General features: G+C 37.7%; 1 protein-coding gene across 1 annotated transcript; it reads left to right on the top strand.

Moving 5' to 3' along the window:
- Positions 1–4,092: 4,092 nt before the first annotated feature.
- Positions 4,093–10,298, top strand: LOC147226271 (leucine-rich repeat transmembrane protein FLRT2). Its single transcript, XM_086160301.1, has 2 exons — positions 4,093–4,572; positions 6,057–10,298. The coding sequence occupies exon 2, from the start codon at positions 6,497–6,499 to the stop codon at positions 8,504–8,506; it is 2,010 nt and encodes a 669-aa protein (XP_086016427.1). The 5' UTR covers positions 4,093–4,572; positions 6,057–6,496; the 3' UTR covers positions 8,507–10,298.
- The last annotated feature ends 5,118 nt before the right edge of the window (positions 10,299–15,416 follow it).

Below are 15,416 nucleotides of genomic sequence, written 5' to 3'. Positions count from 1 at the left end.
GTGTGAGAAAAACATTTATATATTGCTGGATTTAATGTAGAATAGTTAGGTTTTCGGCTAATCATCGTCACTTAATTTTGGATTTCTGTACCCGTTTACAAAGATCAAAGATAGCTGTGGACACGACTGGACATACCCACAAGCCAGACAGGATGAAATAACACTTGAGGCAGCAAAGATCAAATCAGATCAGTCAATTTCAGTCACAGCATCAACTCTGTGTTCACAGGAACTACTCCAGAAAACATTAATATCATGTCAGGTTTTGGCAGGTTATTTTTTTGTTGTTGTTTTTTTTTTCCTCAGTTGCCATGGGGAAGTCCCTGTATTGAACATACCTCTTGATGGGTAATGGTTTTGATAGACTTGACGATGGGAAGCAGTTAAAAATCAGCCTGAATGGGAGAGAGCCGAAACTGACATGCAAACTGATATGAAATTGGGATCAGCCAATTGGACTTGACTTCTTAATAGTGGTCTACATTATGAAACAGAAAAAGCAAGTGCACAAAAGTCTACATCACATGAGCCCAAAAATGTATTAAGTCCACATTTAACTAGAATTAGACTACAAAGATTTAATCTTCCAGTTCCACTGGGCTTTCTGTTGACGCAACAACTAAAACCATGTTCAAGATAATACATTTGTGATGATGATAATACATTGAAGTTGCAATGGCATTAAATCATTTCGATCATTCCAAATTTGCCTCATGCGCTTGTCGAAATTATCACAGTCCATCCTGTCAATGTTTTTTTTTTTTTGGCAGATGATAATATTAATAATAATGATAACTTCCCCAGGCCATTTCACGATGCAGCGTCAGTTTTACTTTTATTAGGTGTTCATCACATGAAATGTATATATATATATATATATATATATATATATATATATCTCTTAGGCAATGGCTTTATATCTTAATAGCTTACTGGGATCTTGAACACAGCGATTATAAGTCATTCAAGTTCCTTGAATATCAGCAGGAGAAAAAGTGTCTCTTATTCCATAGTGAAAGCTTGTTTACTCATAAACACACTTGGCACAGCAGTTACTTCAGTGATTATTTAACGTTGATGACATGCTGATAAGAAGGGGCCATGGTCTGATGGTAATTACTCTTCTGTGTTCTTCACACTTACAGTCCCGATTCATAAAATTATACTGAGACTAAAGTAGTCACCCTACTCTGAATTCGAAGTACCATATGCTGAGCAGCGAGGTGCCTTTTATTAGATTTGGCAATGTGCAGCGTTGTTGGGTGATTAATGGATTGACAGTGACTGTTAACATTGACAGGTAATATTGGTGTTAACAGTAAAGGTTCTATAGTTACTGTTTGTTGCTAAAGTCAACTTCTACATGGGTCAGTTGAAGTGTATCTGATGTTACTTTCATGTATCTTTCTTTCTTGAATAGGTATTATCACCATGTTTTATTTATTTTTGTCATTCTTTTATTTATTCATTCATTATTTCATTTTTTATAGATAAAAATGTATATTTTTTTGTCATTGTAAAGTCAGGCATGCCGCCTTCGAACAAATGTCTGTAATTATAACTCCAGGACATGGGAAACAAATTACATATTTTGGTGAGAGAAAAACAAGTTATTTTATGGTTCAGGATTTTTGTTGTATTAATTTATTTATTTTATAATGCAATTAGTCATCGCAACCATTTTTAAAAAAATTATAGAAAAGTAAAACTAAATTAAAATATTATTGAAATATCCTCAGAACATGGTTACCTATAAGACAGTTGTTGCTTTTCTTTTTTTTCCAAACTTTAGAAAATGCTATATTCTTTCATTTGTGAATATGGTCATACTTTGTGAGCATTCTGAGATGTATAGGTAACAAGGATTAACGTATATATGAAATGCGCATATATGAAAATTTACAGGTAACACTACTGTTTTTTGCAAGACAAAAAGAGAAACTCAGTTAAGTATTCTTTCAATGTAGATATAGGTTATCCTGTAAGTGAGAAGCAAAGTTTGACTAGAGGTGATCTACACCCTAAACCAATCACTTCATTATAACAGCATATTTTTAGATGGTAGGAGGGAAAATTGAGAACCTGGTGAAAGCCTGTGCATGCACCAGGAAAAAGTGCTGACCTCACAAAGATAGATCTAGTTTGGATTTGAACCAGTAACCTTTTTGATGTGGGATGTGGGTTCTTACCACAGCACAATCCTTTCAAATATTATTTGTTTCCTTTTCAAATAACCAACTGAGAATTGTCATACTGTACAATGTCTTGATTGATTTCAATTATTATGATGTATTTTAAAATGTATTTATTTATGTATTTATTTTATTTTTTTCTTGGGGAAGGTCTTCTTTGTTCAGCAAATGGTTAATATTTAACAAAAGAGTATAAAAAAAATTGATAATACAGATGCTGATTATTTATATTTACTTATATATATTTACTTCAAAAATCAAATGACATTTTATCAGTCATTGCAACTTAATTTCCTCCTTTTCTGTTTTGTAATCACATCTCTATAATCAGTCACAGATCAAGGCAATCCATTCCTCCCCAGCTCCTGCACTAAACCCTCCGAGCAGCTGTCCAGGTCGCTATGAGTTTACACACACAGGCAGACTGATTACAGTAAACAGGCAAAGCTAAACTAACATCACCATGCTAGCCACGGACCCCACATACACTCCGCTAAGCTGCAGACAGATTTAGGCTGAATTTTAATTTAATAGATTGGAGCATCAAGCGGCAGTGGCAGATGTGATGTTTGGCAGCAAGTGCTGGTTGTGATGAGAGGATGAATAACCACAGACTGCGAGTATGAGAGTGTGTGTCTGCTGGTGTTCAACTGATAATGCAAGTCTTTGGGATTGCACGGTCTGCAATTGACATACACAGATGAAGTATGTCAAGAATCAGACTCAAAGTGTGAACTCAACACATGCAGGAGTTGAATAAATAGAAAGAAAAAAATATTTTTACCTGTATGGATGTTAAAAAAATGCAATTAGAGGATGAGATGGCCCAATCGGCTGAGAATTTGATAATAAATTCAGTATAAGGGAGATGAGGGGCAACTGAAAAGCTTTGGTAGCTGTAACACTTCACCTGAGGAAGACAGGGGCGATTACAGTGACTTTGCCAAGAATGCAACAAAGGGAACCACATTAATTCTGCTAGTGAAGAAAAATATACCCTGCAACTAATTTAAAGAATAGATCTGCTATTTTATAAACTAATAATACCAAATAAATATATAACACGAGCAGACTTGTTAACACAAGGATACCTCGAGAGACTTTAATTAATATTTCAAGATCTTCCAACAATCCATGTTTTTGTGGATGCTTTGAGAAATTAATTGAAAAACCATTTGCACACATAAACTCAGTGTTGCCTTATAGCTAATTTAAAGTTTCAGTATGTTATTGTTTTCATTACTTGGTAAATTGAAAAAGTGCAAGAGCTGTCCTTAGTCCAAACCAATGCTCTACATCAGCCAACATTGCAGCAACCATTAACTTAGCACAAGTCCATTAAAGGTGGAGAAATCCAACAGGCATTTTGTTATCTGTCTTCAGCAACGCGTTTAACTCAAAGAGATACCCCCATTCAGTTTTTTTTTTTTTTTTTTTTAGTTGTTTTTTTTTTTTTTTCACTTTATTCTTTGGTGTTTCTGTTTTTCCAAAAATGCTGGAAAATGTCATAAAGTACAAATATAGTGATTGAAATGAAAACCAGTTGCGTTTCTTTGCTGGATGTTTTTCTTTTTAATTATCGGATTATCTGAGTTGGGTATTTCAATGTCGTAACTGTGAAACACTCTGAGATGCATGATTTATACATTAATCAATTAATGACAATTAGACAAACTGGGCTTTTTTGAATTATTCTTTGTAATTTCAACGAAATTGTCAAAATTAATACCCCTTTCGCAAGGGGTAACACATAAAATTGTCCAGGGTGATAAATTAATAGGTAGAAAAGATACACTTGTGCTCCACGGATGAGTGTTTCTGTGTGTGTGTGCGTGTGGGAAAGAAGAAGGTAAAAGGGAGGGGGGCTGGAAAGGGAGAGAGAAAGAGAGAGCGAGAGAAAAGCTTAAGTCTCAGGACTCAAGGGGTGACCAGTCAGTTTCTGGAACCTATTCACCAGACTATGCGCTCCGGATCCAGTGGATGCAGACCGGGGGGCGGCGGGTATCGCTCCGGGAGCCTCTAACTCTCTCCCCCGACGCGCGGCGCTTCATGTTCGCCCGTCCTCCCCCGGAGACGGCGGAGGAAGTTCACCGACGGCTCCGGAGCGGCGCAGCTGCCGGGGTGCGCATTGGGAGGCGGGGAGAAGATGTGGAGCAGACCGCGTACGACCTGAACTTCCTTCTTCTCCCGGTTGTCTTGGTCAGGACCCCCGCACGTCCAGCACCATGCCCTAATTCTACCCGGGTACTCCCAGCAGCCTTGATCCGCAGCTGGAGCGGACGCAGCGGACAGGATGCGGACTTTTCTCCCGGTGTGAACGCGTCGGTCTGCAGGTAGACAGGGGAGACGCACCGGCCACACTTTCTGCTTTACTCAAAAGGTACGGAAGACGCGCTTCTCTTCATTGATCGATCGATAATCGGAACCCCGTTAAATGCGGTGTCATTTCCATTTTTAACCACAAAAGACAAAGTCACTCCTGAAAAATATCTGAATATTATAAATGAAGAAGCAGATTGGACGGTTGTTTTGACTCTAATTCGGTGTTTTCCATACAGCTATCCGCACACACTATTGATGCAAACAATTCACAACAGATCAATGAGGCAACCAGTGGACATACTTGTTTAAATTTGTAAATAGCCTTATTCCACAGACTAAATTTGCGACTAAATAGGGTCTTTGGTGCCCTATCACTATTTGGGAAAAGCTTTTCATTTTTTTGTATGAACATCTTATGAACATGTGTCATGGGATTGATGCTGATAATGTCGGTGGTGAGGGCAGGTCAGCATAATTGGACTCAATTTGATGCCTTGTTTGGCCCCCGAAGGAACATTACATAACTATTGAACTGCCTCTGCCACAAATCAATGCAATCTGTCAATTGGCTCTTGCTGCTGCCTGGTGTTGTTTTATTAATCATCAGTACCGCCCAATATTTTATTATTCCCTTTGCTGAAACGGTATTGGGTTGTTAACATGCGGCAATAAAAATGTAAAAATGTTGTTTTTTTTTTAATCTGTTTTCTTAAATGTGGTTTGATAAGGGGGGGGCTTTTTGAGTAAAGCCTAAGTACTGAATGATCCACTTTGCACATTTCCAACATTTCTCTCTTATATCTCCAGTTAAGACATTTGTCCCATCTTATCATTGCATTCACAACTAGAGCAGCATAAATATTAATAGAAATAGTATTAGCTTTTGAATAAAAATAGGATGTGATTTGATATTTTAAGCTAAATCAAGGGCAAATTATTTAAATGTGTTGTACAAGATGATACCGAATGCCTGTCTTCTTCCTCATAATCCCTCCCCTGTAATGATTACTTTTCTTAAGTGCCATGAGCGAGGGAACTATCCATCAAGGATGAACCGCATGGCTAACAGATTCATGGTGCTCATCATTGAGCCAGCCCTCTCCTCCTTCTCACCTCGTTGCTCATGAAATGCTTGTGGCTGCCATGTTTTAATCCGCAGGGTTTGGCTGTCACTTTAAATATGTATATATTTTTTGTTAGTTATTTCACGTTCATGGTTATCACCTGGGTAACTGGATAGACAAGGGAAAAAAAAAAAGTTTTGAATCTGCGTAGGGTATGTTTTCGTTTAAGATCAGGGCCCCTTCACTAAAATGAATAATTTTCAAACTGTTCTTTCTCAACTGTTACAGACACAGTCGATTTTCAAATTTACAGATTCTCCCCTGCTGTGGGTCCGAAGAATGTACATAGAATTTTAAAGTCATTTGTATGCATGCTGCTCTTTTCCATTCTACAATGTTGTACTTTGCATTTATGGGATAGGAAAGGAGAAATCCATTTTCTCACACTGATTTTCCCATTATTCTTGTTTTACAACAGGTTGTTTTGGATTCAGCTGTCAAGTCTGAGAGAACCATTATCATTTGGGGAACCAGCACTCCGTAACATGAAAGGAAGTGAGAGGAGGCCATCCAGTGAGAACCCTCCAGTGTATCATGCATGGCTCAGTCAGTTTTGAGTGCCATGCTCTGTCCATTCGTAGCAGAGAGTAGAGGATGAAAATTTGTCCCAGCTCTAATATGGATGGTGGCTGCTGAAGGAATAATACTCCTTAATGAGACGATTGCTCTTGTGAATGAAACTAAAGACAACTAATTACCAAGGGGATTACTTAAGAGCTTCTACAGCACCGGTCTTCACAGGCGAAAGTCTGATTACTTGGATTTTTTGAAATTTTATTCTTTTTTTTTCATATCATAATTCATAACCATTTCCTCTAATTCCTCGTAATTTCCTCTCATTTCAATTCTGTAGTTTTAATGATTCTTTTTGAAATGGAAATACTGTGGCGTTTTTGGAACAAGGACTTATTCATAGGGCCATGGATACCCATACTGTTAGGCCTTCACCTTCAGTTCTCTCGAGCCTCCAACTGTCCTGAGGAATGCCGCTGTGATCGCACCTTTGTTTACTGCAATGAGCGGAGCCTGACCTCAGTGCCTCTGGGAATCAGTGAGGGTTATAAGACCCTTTACCTCCACAACAACCAAATCAATAATGCTGGTTTCCCTTTGGAGCTGCACCACGTGGCGTCTGTGGAAACTGTATATCTCTATGGCAACCAGCTTGATGAATTCCCCATGAACCTGCCTAAAAATGTGAGGGTTCTCCATCTGCAGGAGAACAACATTCAGACCATATCTAGAGCAGCTCTTGCCCAGCTTCTTTGGTTAGAGGAGCTACATTTGGATGATAACTCTATTTCTACAGTTGGGGTCGAGGAAGGGGCCTTCCGTGAGGCAGTGAGCTTGAAGATGCTCTTTCTCACTAAAAATCATCTAAGCAGTGTGCCTATTGGTCTTCCAGATGATCTAAAAGAGTTGAGATTGGATGAGAATCGGATCGCAGTTATTGCAGAAGAAGCATTTAGAAATGTCACCCGGCTGCAGCGCCTCCTTTTGGATGGAAACTTACTGACAGACGAAGGTATTGCTCCAGGTACCTTCCAGGAGTTAGCCATTCTGAGGGAGCTTTCTCTGGCACGCAACTCACTCACATATCCACCTCCATTCCTTCCAGGGGAAGTGCTCATCAAGTTAAACTTTCAGGAAAATCAACTAAACCAGATCCCTGCGAAGGCATTTTCTGGGTTGCATAAACTGGAAAGACTTGATATTTCCAACAACCAGCTGCAGTCTCTGACACAGGGGGTCTTTGATGGCCTCGTCAGTCTCAGACAACTCACTGTTAGGAACAACCTTTGGTTGTGTGACTGCAGTATCAAATGGGTGGTGTCATGGCTGAAGTCTCTTCCAGCTTCCCTCAACGTACGTGGCTTCATGTGCCATAAACCCGAAAAGTTCCGGGGCATGGTGATCAGGGAGTTGAGTGCTGAGCTGGCCCAATGCCCACGGAGCACTGCACCTCTGCCTACATCTCTAGTGGACGCTGCTCTGATACCATCACCCTCCTCCTCTACAAACTCCCAACATGTTTCCCCTTCTACCAGAAAACCATTCCGCACATTCCCCACCTTATATCCAATCTATACAACAAGAGATGGGGTGTTAAGGACTAAGCATCCCCTGGATCCCCGAAGGGAGACCTTACAGGTCACATTCACCATATTGAATGGCTCGGCCATTCATGTCAGTTGGATCTCTGCCTTTCCAGTCACTGCGTACAAGGTGACCTGGGCCAGGATGGGGCCGAGTCTAACAGGGGCCACTGTTAAGGAGAGGATTGTAGGCGGGGATCACAGGGGAATCCGACTGGCGAACCTTGAGCCAAAGTCCACCTATCGGATCTGTGTGATTCCCTTGGATGCATTCAATAATTACCGGCCCAAAGATGATACTGTATGCACGGAGGCATTGACTACGCCAGCCTATTTAAGCCCGAACAACAGCAAAAGACCACCAGGGCCCGAGCAGGCTGCACAGCATGAACCAAGCTCCCCATTCTTGCTTGCTGGGCTGATTGGTGGAGTTGTGATTGTTGTCCTAATCATATTCCTCAGTATCTTTTGCTGGCATGTGCACACAAAGGACCACTCAAAGTCTTCAACCAAGTGGAAATATAATCGGGGTCGAAGGAAAGACGACTACTGTGAAGCAGGCACAAAAAAGGATAATTCCATCTTGGAAATGACTGAAACCAGTTTCCAGATAGTTTCACTCAACAACGAGCAGCTCCTCAGGGGAGATTTCTGCATACAGCCTATTTACACCCCTAATGGTGGCATTGGCTTCCGAGACTGTCCCCTAGGGAACAACAGCACAGTTTACAGCAAGAACAATGTTCAGGACGTGGACTTTTGTTCAACATGATGGCTTTGGTGAGCAATGAGCAATTTTTACTAAAACATATACAGTACTGGACACTGTAAAGATTTGAAACCCCAGTGTCTTTAAGAAATGTAATTTATACAACTGACTGAAAGTTATCTTTTATATAATAATGTTGGATTTCTAAGTTATTTCTTTCCAGAGTTGACCTATCTGAGTTGACGTGTGGACAGGCAGGATCCTCTCATTTTTAAGTTTTGAGGCTTGGTTTATGATGGATCCTCAGCGATAATGAATGTTTTTGTAATCTGTATGGCCATAAAAATGATAGATTCTTTACTGTAAGACATAAGAGGATGGAATGTAACCAGGACAACAAAAACAAAAAAAACTATGTTTTAGAGGCAAGAAGAAAGACAAGCTGAAGGCAGTCCCATTCTCCTCTGGAGGACAGTTTTCTGTAAATCTGAGTCCATCATAGCTTTCTTGTGTTTTCTTTTTGTTTTTGTTTTTTTATTGAGTCATGCGATACATTTGTTTAATAGCAGCTACACTTGATAGAGGTGCAAAATATTAGATTTCTGCTTCTAAGAAAGGACATATTTTTATGCAAATGTAATTTCGCTCTACTTCAACAAGGAAATTTAAAGGTCACACTCATTAAACATTCACAGAGAGAGGCAGGCCGCAGTGCTTTCACCTGATTTTGAAGATGAATACATTACCTCTGTTAAGAGGCCATGTTCTTTGTGCTAGTTTTTGAAGGTAGGGGTCAAAGATGAAGCAGCAAAAAAAGCACATCGTCAATTGTAGGTTTCTTGCATTTAAAACAGATAATATAATTTTTTTTTCTAGCAAAAAAAAAAAATTCTCTGAAAAAAATCATAAATATAATTTATATGTGTGTGCCTTGAAGATATGAGCTTACAATGTATTGAGTGAAAGTTTTTGCACAAAGTTGTTCTGTGTATGTGTATATATATATATATATATATATATATATATATATACATACACATACTTTAAATTGAAATTGTTGTCAAGGAAGCCTATTGCTCTTTATTATTTATTTACCTCATTACAACTTTAATTAAAAACGTATCTGAAAATATACTACATTTGTCATGATCTGTGTTAGATTGCTGATAGTAAACTCAACATGTTTGGGGAGAGCACGTTTGGGCTTGGTGGGGGCCACAGGATGTTACAGATGGATTTAACTACTTAACACTGTGCCACATTTAAATGCCTTTACTGCTAAACTCTGTGTGAGTCTGCATTGGATTATGTTGGTGATATGTAGGAGTGAAACCTTCTTACGTCTTTAGAATTCCTTCACTGGCACCCATCATTAATTTGAAATCAAAAAGATTTTAGAGCATATATGCATTTTGGAAGAAAATGGAAAACAGGTTGATTGAATCCAATGTTGAATCTTAAGTTATATAATACATTTCAAAACCAGTGTATAATTGAGCAGAGCTCCAATTTGCAGAGCAATCTAGAGGCATGTTTATGTTCAGATATTCATTGAAATGAACTTTGAATGGATTTTTTTTTTTTTTTGCTAAAGCCAGGACAAATATATATATATCCAATGCAAAGTATTTTATACAAACAGTATACATACAGAGCATGTTCCTTCATAGTGCTGAACAAACTAGAAGATACAAGATGATTACATAAATTATCTACGACCTAGGTAATGTTATGAAAGAAAGTCAGGTTTATTGATATCACTTAATAGAAAGAATAGAAATGAAAAAAATACATTTTATATTTTAATTATACAGGTTATTCTATTATATAATATTGATATAATTGTAAAGAAGAGAAAAAATGGAAAATTGGTTTTCCTTCTTGGCAGAAATTAACTTTGAGGTATTTAGAGCTGGAGGGCAAAATCTACATCTTATTCTAACAGAGGAATTTCGGCACCTGTCTGGATAAGCGGCAATACCTTGTTGCCTTTGCAGGGATACTTGTTATATTAGTCGAGCATCATAAATATTTATGCATTAGCAAGTTTTTCCAAATCCAGCTGATTCATAAATCCTTAAAATCTTGACACTTTTAAGACGATTAAAGCCTGCATTTTTGCTTATTTTCTGGCTGTTGCATATCAAATACAAGTCTGTGACCACTCTCCTGTTTAGTCGCTTTGTTGCTTGTTTTTAAACAATGCATTGATTTTTAATCTAGTATTCTGGCAGATTGGGTCTTAATTTTATGCATCTGAACATTGTCGTACAGATTTTCAGGTAGATCTTCAAAAACCTCCTGAACATTTTAATGCAGCAATTGTTATGCAGCATTACCCGTGACCTGACCTTTATTTACATACATAAATTATAATTTCTTATGAGGTACTTACATGTATACCGTGCGAAATTACAATATTGATCAAAAAACATTAAAGTAATACCAAACAATTTCAGTTTATATACGTATATTTTCACTGAAGTAATATGCAATGTTTATGTACACTATTTCTTAGACACGAAAGATAAATATAGAAAGGCTGTATATATATATATATATATATATATATATATATATATATGATTTTGATGAGATAATGAATGAGTTGCTGGCTTTGACTGCATGTTTCTGCAACACTTTTAACAACCCCTAATGAAAGTGAGTCACGGAGGTTTATCATCAGTAACCCATAAGGGTTGATTACCTGGCCAACAATCCCATCAATATAGTTCGGTGAAAACCACTTTTCAATACCTCTTTACTACTATGTAAGGCAAAATACGTTGTGTTGACATTAATGTTTAATGTTTTACAGGATCACTAGGGTCTAAAGCAAAGTAGTTTGTTGTAAATATAGGCTGGATTCTAGAGAGAAAGCCTACATTCATGAATATATTTATGTTCGTTTCTTCAGTGAGTCCCTACTTTGTTTTGATTACTGTCCTCTACTCTGTGACTATGTGTATAAGTGTCTGTGTGTGTGTGTGTGTGTGTGTGTGTGTGTGCGCGCGCATGCTTGTACTGTTGTTGTTGTACCGTAATGTTGTACTGTTCACAACATAAAACATGACTATATCACTTCTAGAGCAATAGATACCCAAAAAACGCAAGTTCTGATACATTCAAAAGAAAGACATTAGTCAGTCTCAGAACTCCTACAAAAGTTGATTCATAACTTGCATTATAAAGTTCGTAGAGCTATGTATCACTGTCAAGTAGATCCAAGAATTAGGCTTGTAAAATATGAAGTTTTATTTTTTTAATCATAAGGCTGATTTATCTTATAGCATAGTCTAGGAGTATTCATTTGCTGCAAAGGCACACCAAAGCCCCTATATAATATGATATGAAGATAAAGGGTTTTAAAATTTTACTTTCTTGCTCCAGGTTTGATTTAATAAGAAGCTGTGAATGTAGATTAACCTCCCTCTGAAATTGCATCACAGGGAACCCCCCCTCCATTCAAAATATCAAACTATAATGGTTATAATGGCATAGGAATTATTCCCCTTTCCATAATTTATTACAAACTGAAAAGGTGAGCACAGCCATAATTAATAATATTCATTATGGTTCTGTTTCATGGACGTTGCTTCCTGCTACACACATATTCACTGAATTGCTTTGAAATATTAAATAGAACAGGTTTATGATTAATGTTGTCAATTACACCTGTGTCTGCCTTTCTGTGACACATTTTTTAAGTAAATAGAAAACTTGTTGCAATTAAAAAATGTGGCCAAGGACACGCATGTTGAGAAAGATTATGCTCGAGAAAATAACAAAAATCAGAGCTCATCATCAGACCACCATCACTTCCCATGAATCAACAACTGAAGTCAATTGCCAAATTGTTTATCATCACTCTCAGAGAGAAGAGAGCTTTTTGATACACAGGCCTTTGTGACAGAGGACAGACAATCCCATGGCTTGTGAATTCATTTGTTTTGGTGCCTATTGGGTTGATCGACTAGCTCTCCTAGTAAAAGAACAGAATTTATAATGACAAAAAAATATATTATAAGCTACAGATTTATTTTCATGACACCTGACTAAATTTTTGAATTCTAGAGAACCGATGGGTGCACTGGGTAGAATGCTCACCGTTCAGCATTCATCAGGTTTCTTGTGTAACGCCGCATGTTTCTGAAAGGACACGTGAACTGCTGCAGTTGCAAGCAGAGAAGCCAGAAACAGAAAGAGAGAGGACAATCAGGACATGGGTCTATGGCGGGCTGTTTGGCCAGCTATTCAACCTAAGCATGTATCGATCATTAATAGACTTGTAAGTGTAAGAAAGTGTGTGTTTTTTGTTTAACTGAAGCAACCTCAAACAACGCTGAAACAATTGAGTTTTGAACATTGCATTTGAAAATTGACATTGTGTTATAATTTGTGAAATGGCACTCTTAGTATCCAGTGCTTAAATATTTCATGCTCAATTGCTTTTTTTTTCCTCCCTCCTTGTTAGTATTTTGTCTAATTTAATGGTCAATGTGAGGATATTGGATATAAATTTCAGCGGGATGCAGAAAGTGTAATAATTGTACTTTTAATTGCCCAAAATTCAATGATTGCCAGCCTTAAACTGGCTTTTTTTAGAGGACACTAGCGGGAACGTTTTTGTGATCAAATTGCTGAAATGTACTTGACTGAGGGCACAAGTGGGAAGCGATTAGTCAAAACAGACAAGGAGTTGGTTACCAGGCAAGCAAAAGAGTCCACGCAAGAACACTTGAGAGGGGAACAGAAGCGGCAGGTAAGCCAAGGTCAAAAACACGGTGAGCTTTCAAAAACAGGGTGACAACCTGGCAACTAGTTGAGTTGTGAGGGTTGGTGCTCTTATACTGACCTTGATTGCTGGTGCCCAGTGTCATGTGTGCATACTCAGGTTACTGTGAACAGGTGTGTGGATTGAGCGAGGGGAGATAGAGCGGCGGAAAATAACTGAGTGCAGGTTATGGAGTCTGCAGACTGTCACACACACATTGGATACGGCTTTAACTCGGACTTTGGCTGATTCGCATTATGATGCAGGAGAACATCAAACAAACAGTGGATTTTCATCATCAACCTGCTTTTAAGATGAATGATTAACAATTAATCTCTTCTGTCGATTTGACACCTTTCTGTATATTACATGTATGATTTCTGACACACTTGATTAACATCCATCTCCACCCTCAGCTTTGCAAACCAGAGCTTTGTCAGATAGTGAGTGGTGTCAAGGAGGGAACTGTCACATGGTGGATTTCAGCTGATGGAAAAGCAGCCTGGTGAGAGGGTATCTATCTGGTTGGAACATGTGAACTGTTGATCCACAGAGGCAGTTACACTGTCTATCATGTTGCAAGAAGTAAGAACAGCGGCAGAGGAATGTCAAAAAATATCCCTATGTATAGGATACATGTATATACTGTAAAAAAAATAGTATTTGAAATTAAATCAATTGAATGGCCACTGTTTTTACGAGATGAAGAAAGATCTAACACTCTCCAATGTTGCATGTTGTGGACAACCCTTGAGGATACTTATGTCTTCAGCCAAAAAGGATAAAAATAGCTGGTGTTTTTTTGTGTGTGGCGAGGGGGGGCTATAATGTAGAGAAACAGATTTTTTTTTTTTTTCTATCACTTGCAGAACTGTAACATTGATTTTTAAGGTGGCTGATGCTGTAGACACAGCTAATAAAATGAACACCAGAAGAAGATGAATAAATAAATACTTACAAAATAAAATGTGATGAAATAAAACCAAAATCTTTAAATGCATTAAAAAAAAAAGATACAATCCAGTCTTATTTTGATAAATATAACTGATTTTCAGTGGTCTGCGTTAACCATAGTGGAATTCTCACATAACCAGTATATAACCTTGGTCAGCAAACCCCCATTAGTTTGGTCAGCGCATCGCATGGCAAAATCAGTGTGTCACTGAAAGGGTAGTTGTTTTGGTGCCATTAGCAAAAAACAACCACCATATTTCACTTTGTGAATGGTAATAATTACAACGGTTGCAAGCCTGCGTAGGAAGAATAGATGAAACAGTACAACAGAGAGACTTGTCAAAATATTTTGAAAACATAAAAATATGATTTTTACCTGCAAAATTCACGCTCAATAAAATAATTGAAAATCTATTGATCTTTGAAAGCAGAAATTTGCCACCTTTTGGACACATTTTGCTTGAAATTTTTTAGCAATATATCCACTTTTTCTTTAGCAAATTGTAATAATAAGTGAGGAAAAAGCTTTCCCTTTATGATAATACATACATCTGCAGCTGTGTCATAGTCATGTGCTAAATTACCATTGTAGACAATTCTGCAATGACATGGCCCAGACTTATTATGGGTCATGCTGGGTCAATGTGAGGCCTGTAACACCACACCCACAACCAAACGTCTTATGCATTTTATGATGTGAAAAATAAAGATAGGATAAGATAAACTTCATTGATCCCCATAGGGGAAAGTCTTTTGTCACAGCAGCCTAACAGTTATAGGTGTCAATAAATATAAATGCAAATATAAATAGAGGCAATTAGGAGAATATTGGACAAAACCAAAAGACATCAGCAGATAGATAGATAGATAGATAGATAGATAGATAGATAGATAGATAGATAGATAGATAGATAGATAGATAGATAGATAGATAGATAGATAGATAGATAGATAGATAGATAGATAGATAGATAGATAGATAGATAGATAGATAGATAGATAGATAGGAAGAATAAAAACAGCAACAACATCAAGGATAAGAATTGACAACAGAATGAAAAAAATCCTTGTAAAATGAGAACATTTGGTATAATGTATGGGTTGATTATGCCTACCGCTTGTTATACCCTACCTAAGCGAGCCATTTTCACAAAGGCTAGAAATGTAGTGTACATATATATATATATATATATATACACACACACACACACACACACACACACACACACACACACACAAGGCTGT

Source organism: Fistularia commersonii, chromosome 15 (genome assembly GCF_037954325.1).
Source record: "Fistularia commersonii isolate RoL2024-O1a breed Wild chromosome 15, RoL_Fcom_v1.0, whole genome shotgun sequence".
NCBI classification, from domain to species: Eukaryota; Metazoa; Chordata; class Actinopteri; order Syngnathiformes; family Fistulariidae; genus Fistularia; species Fistularia commersonii.
The sequence above is the reverse complement of the archived record's forward strand: the minus strand, read 5'-3'. Positions and strand labels throughout refer to the sequence as shown.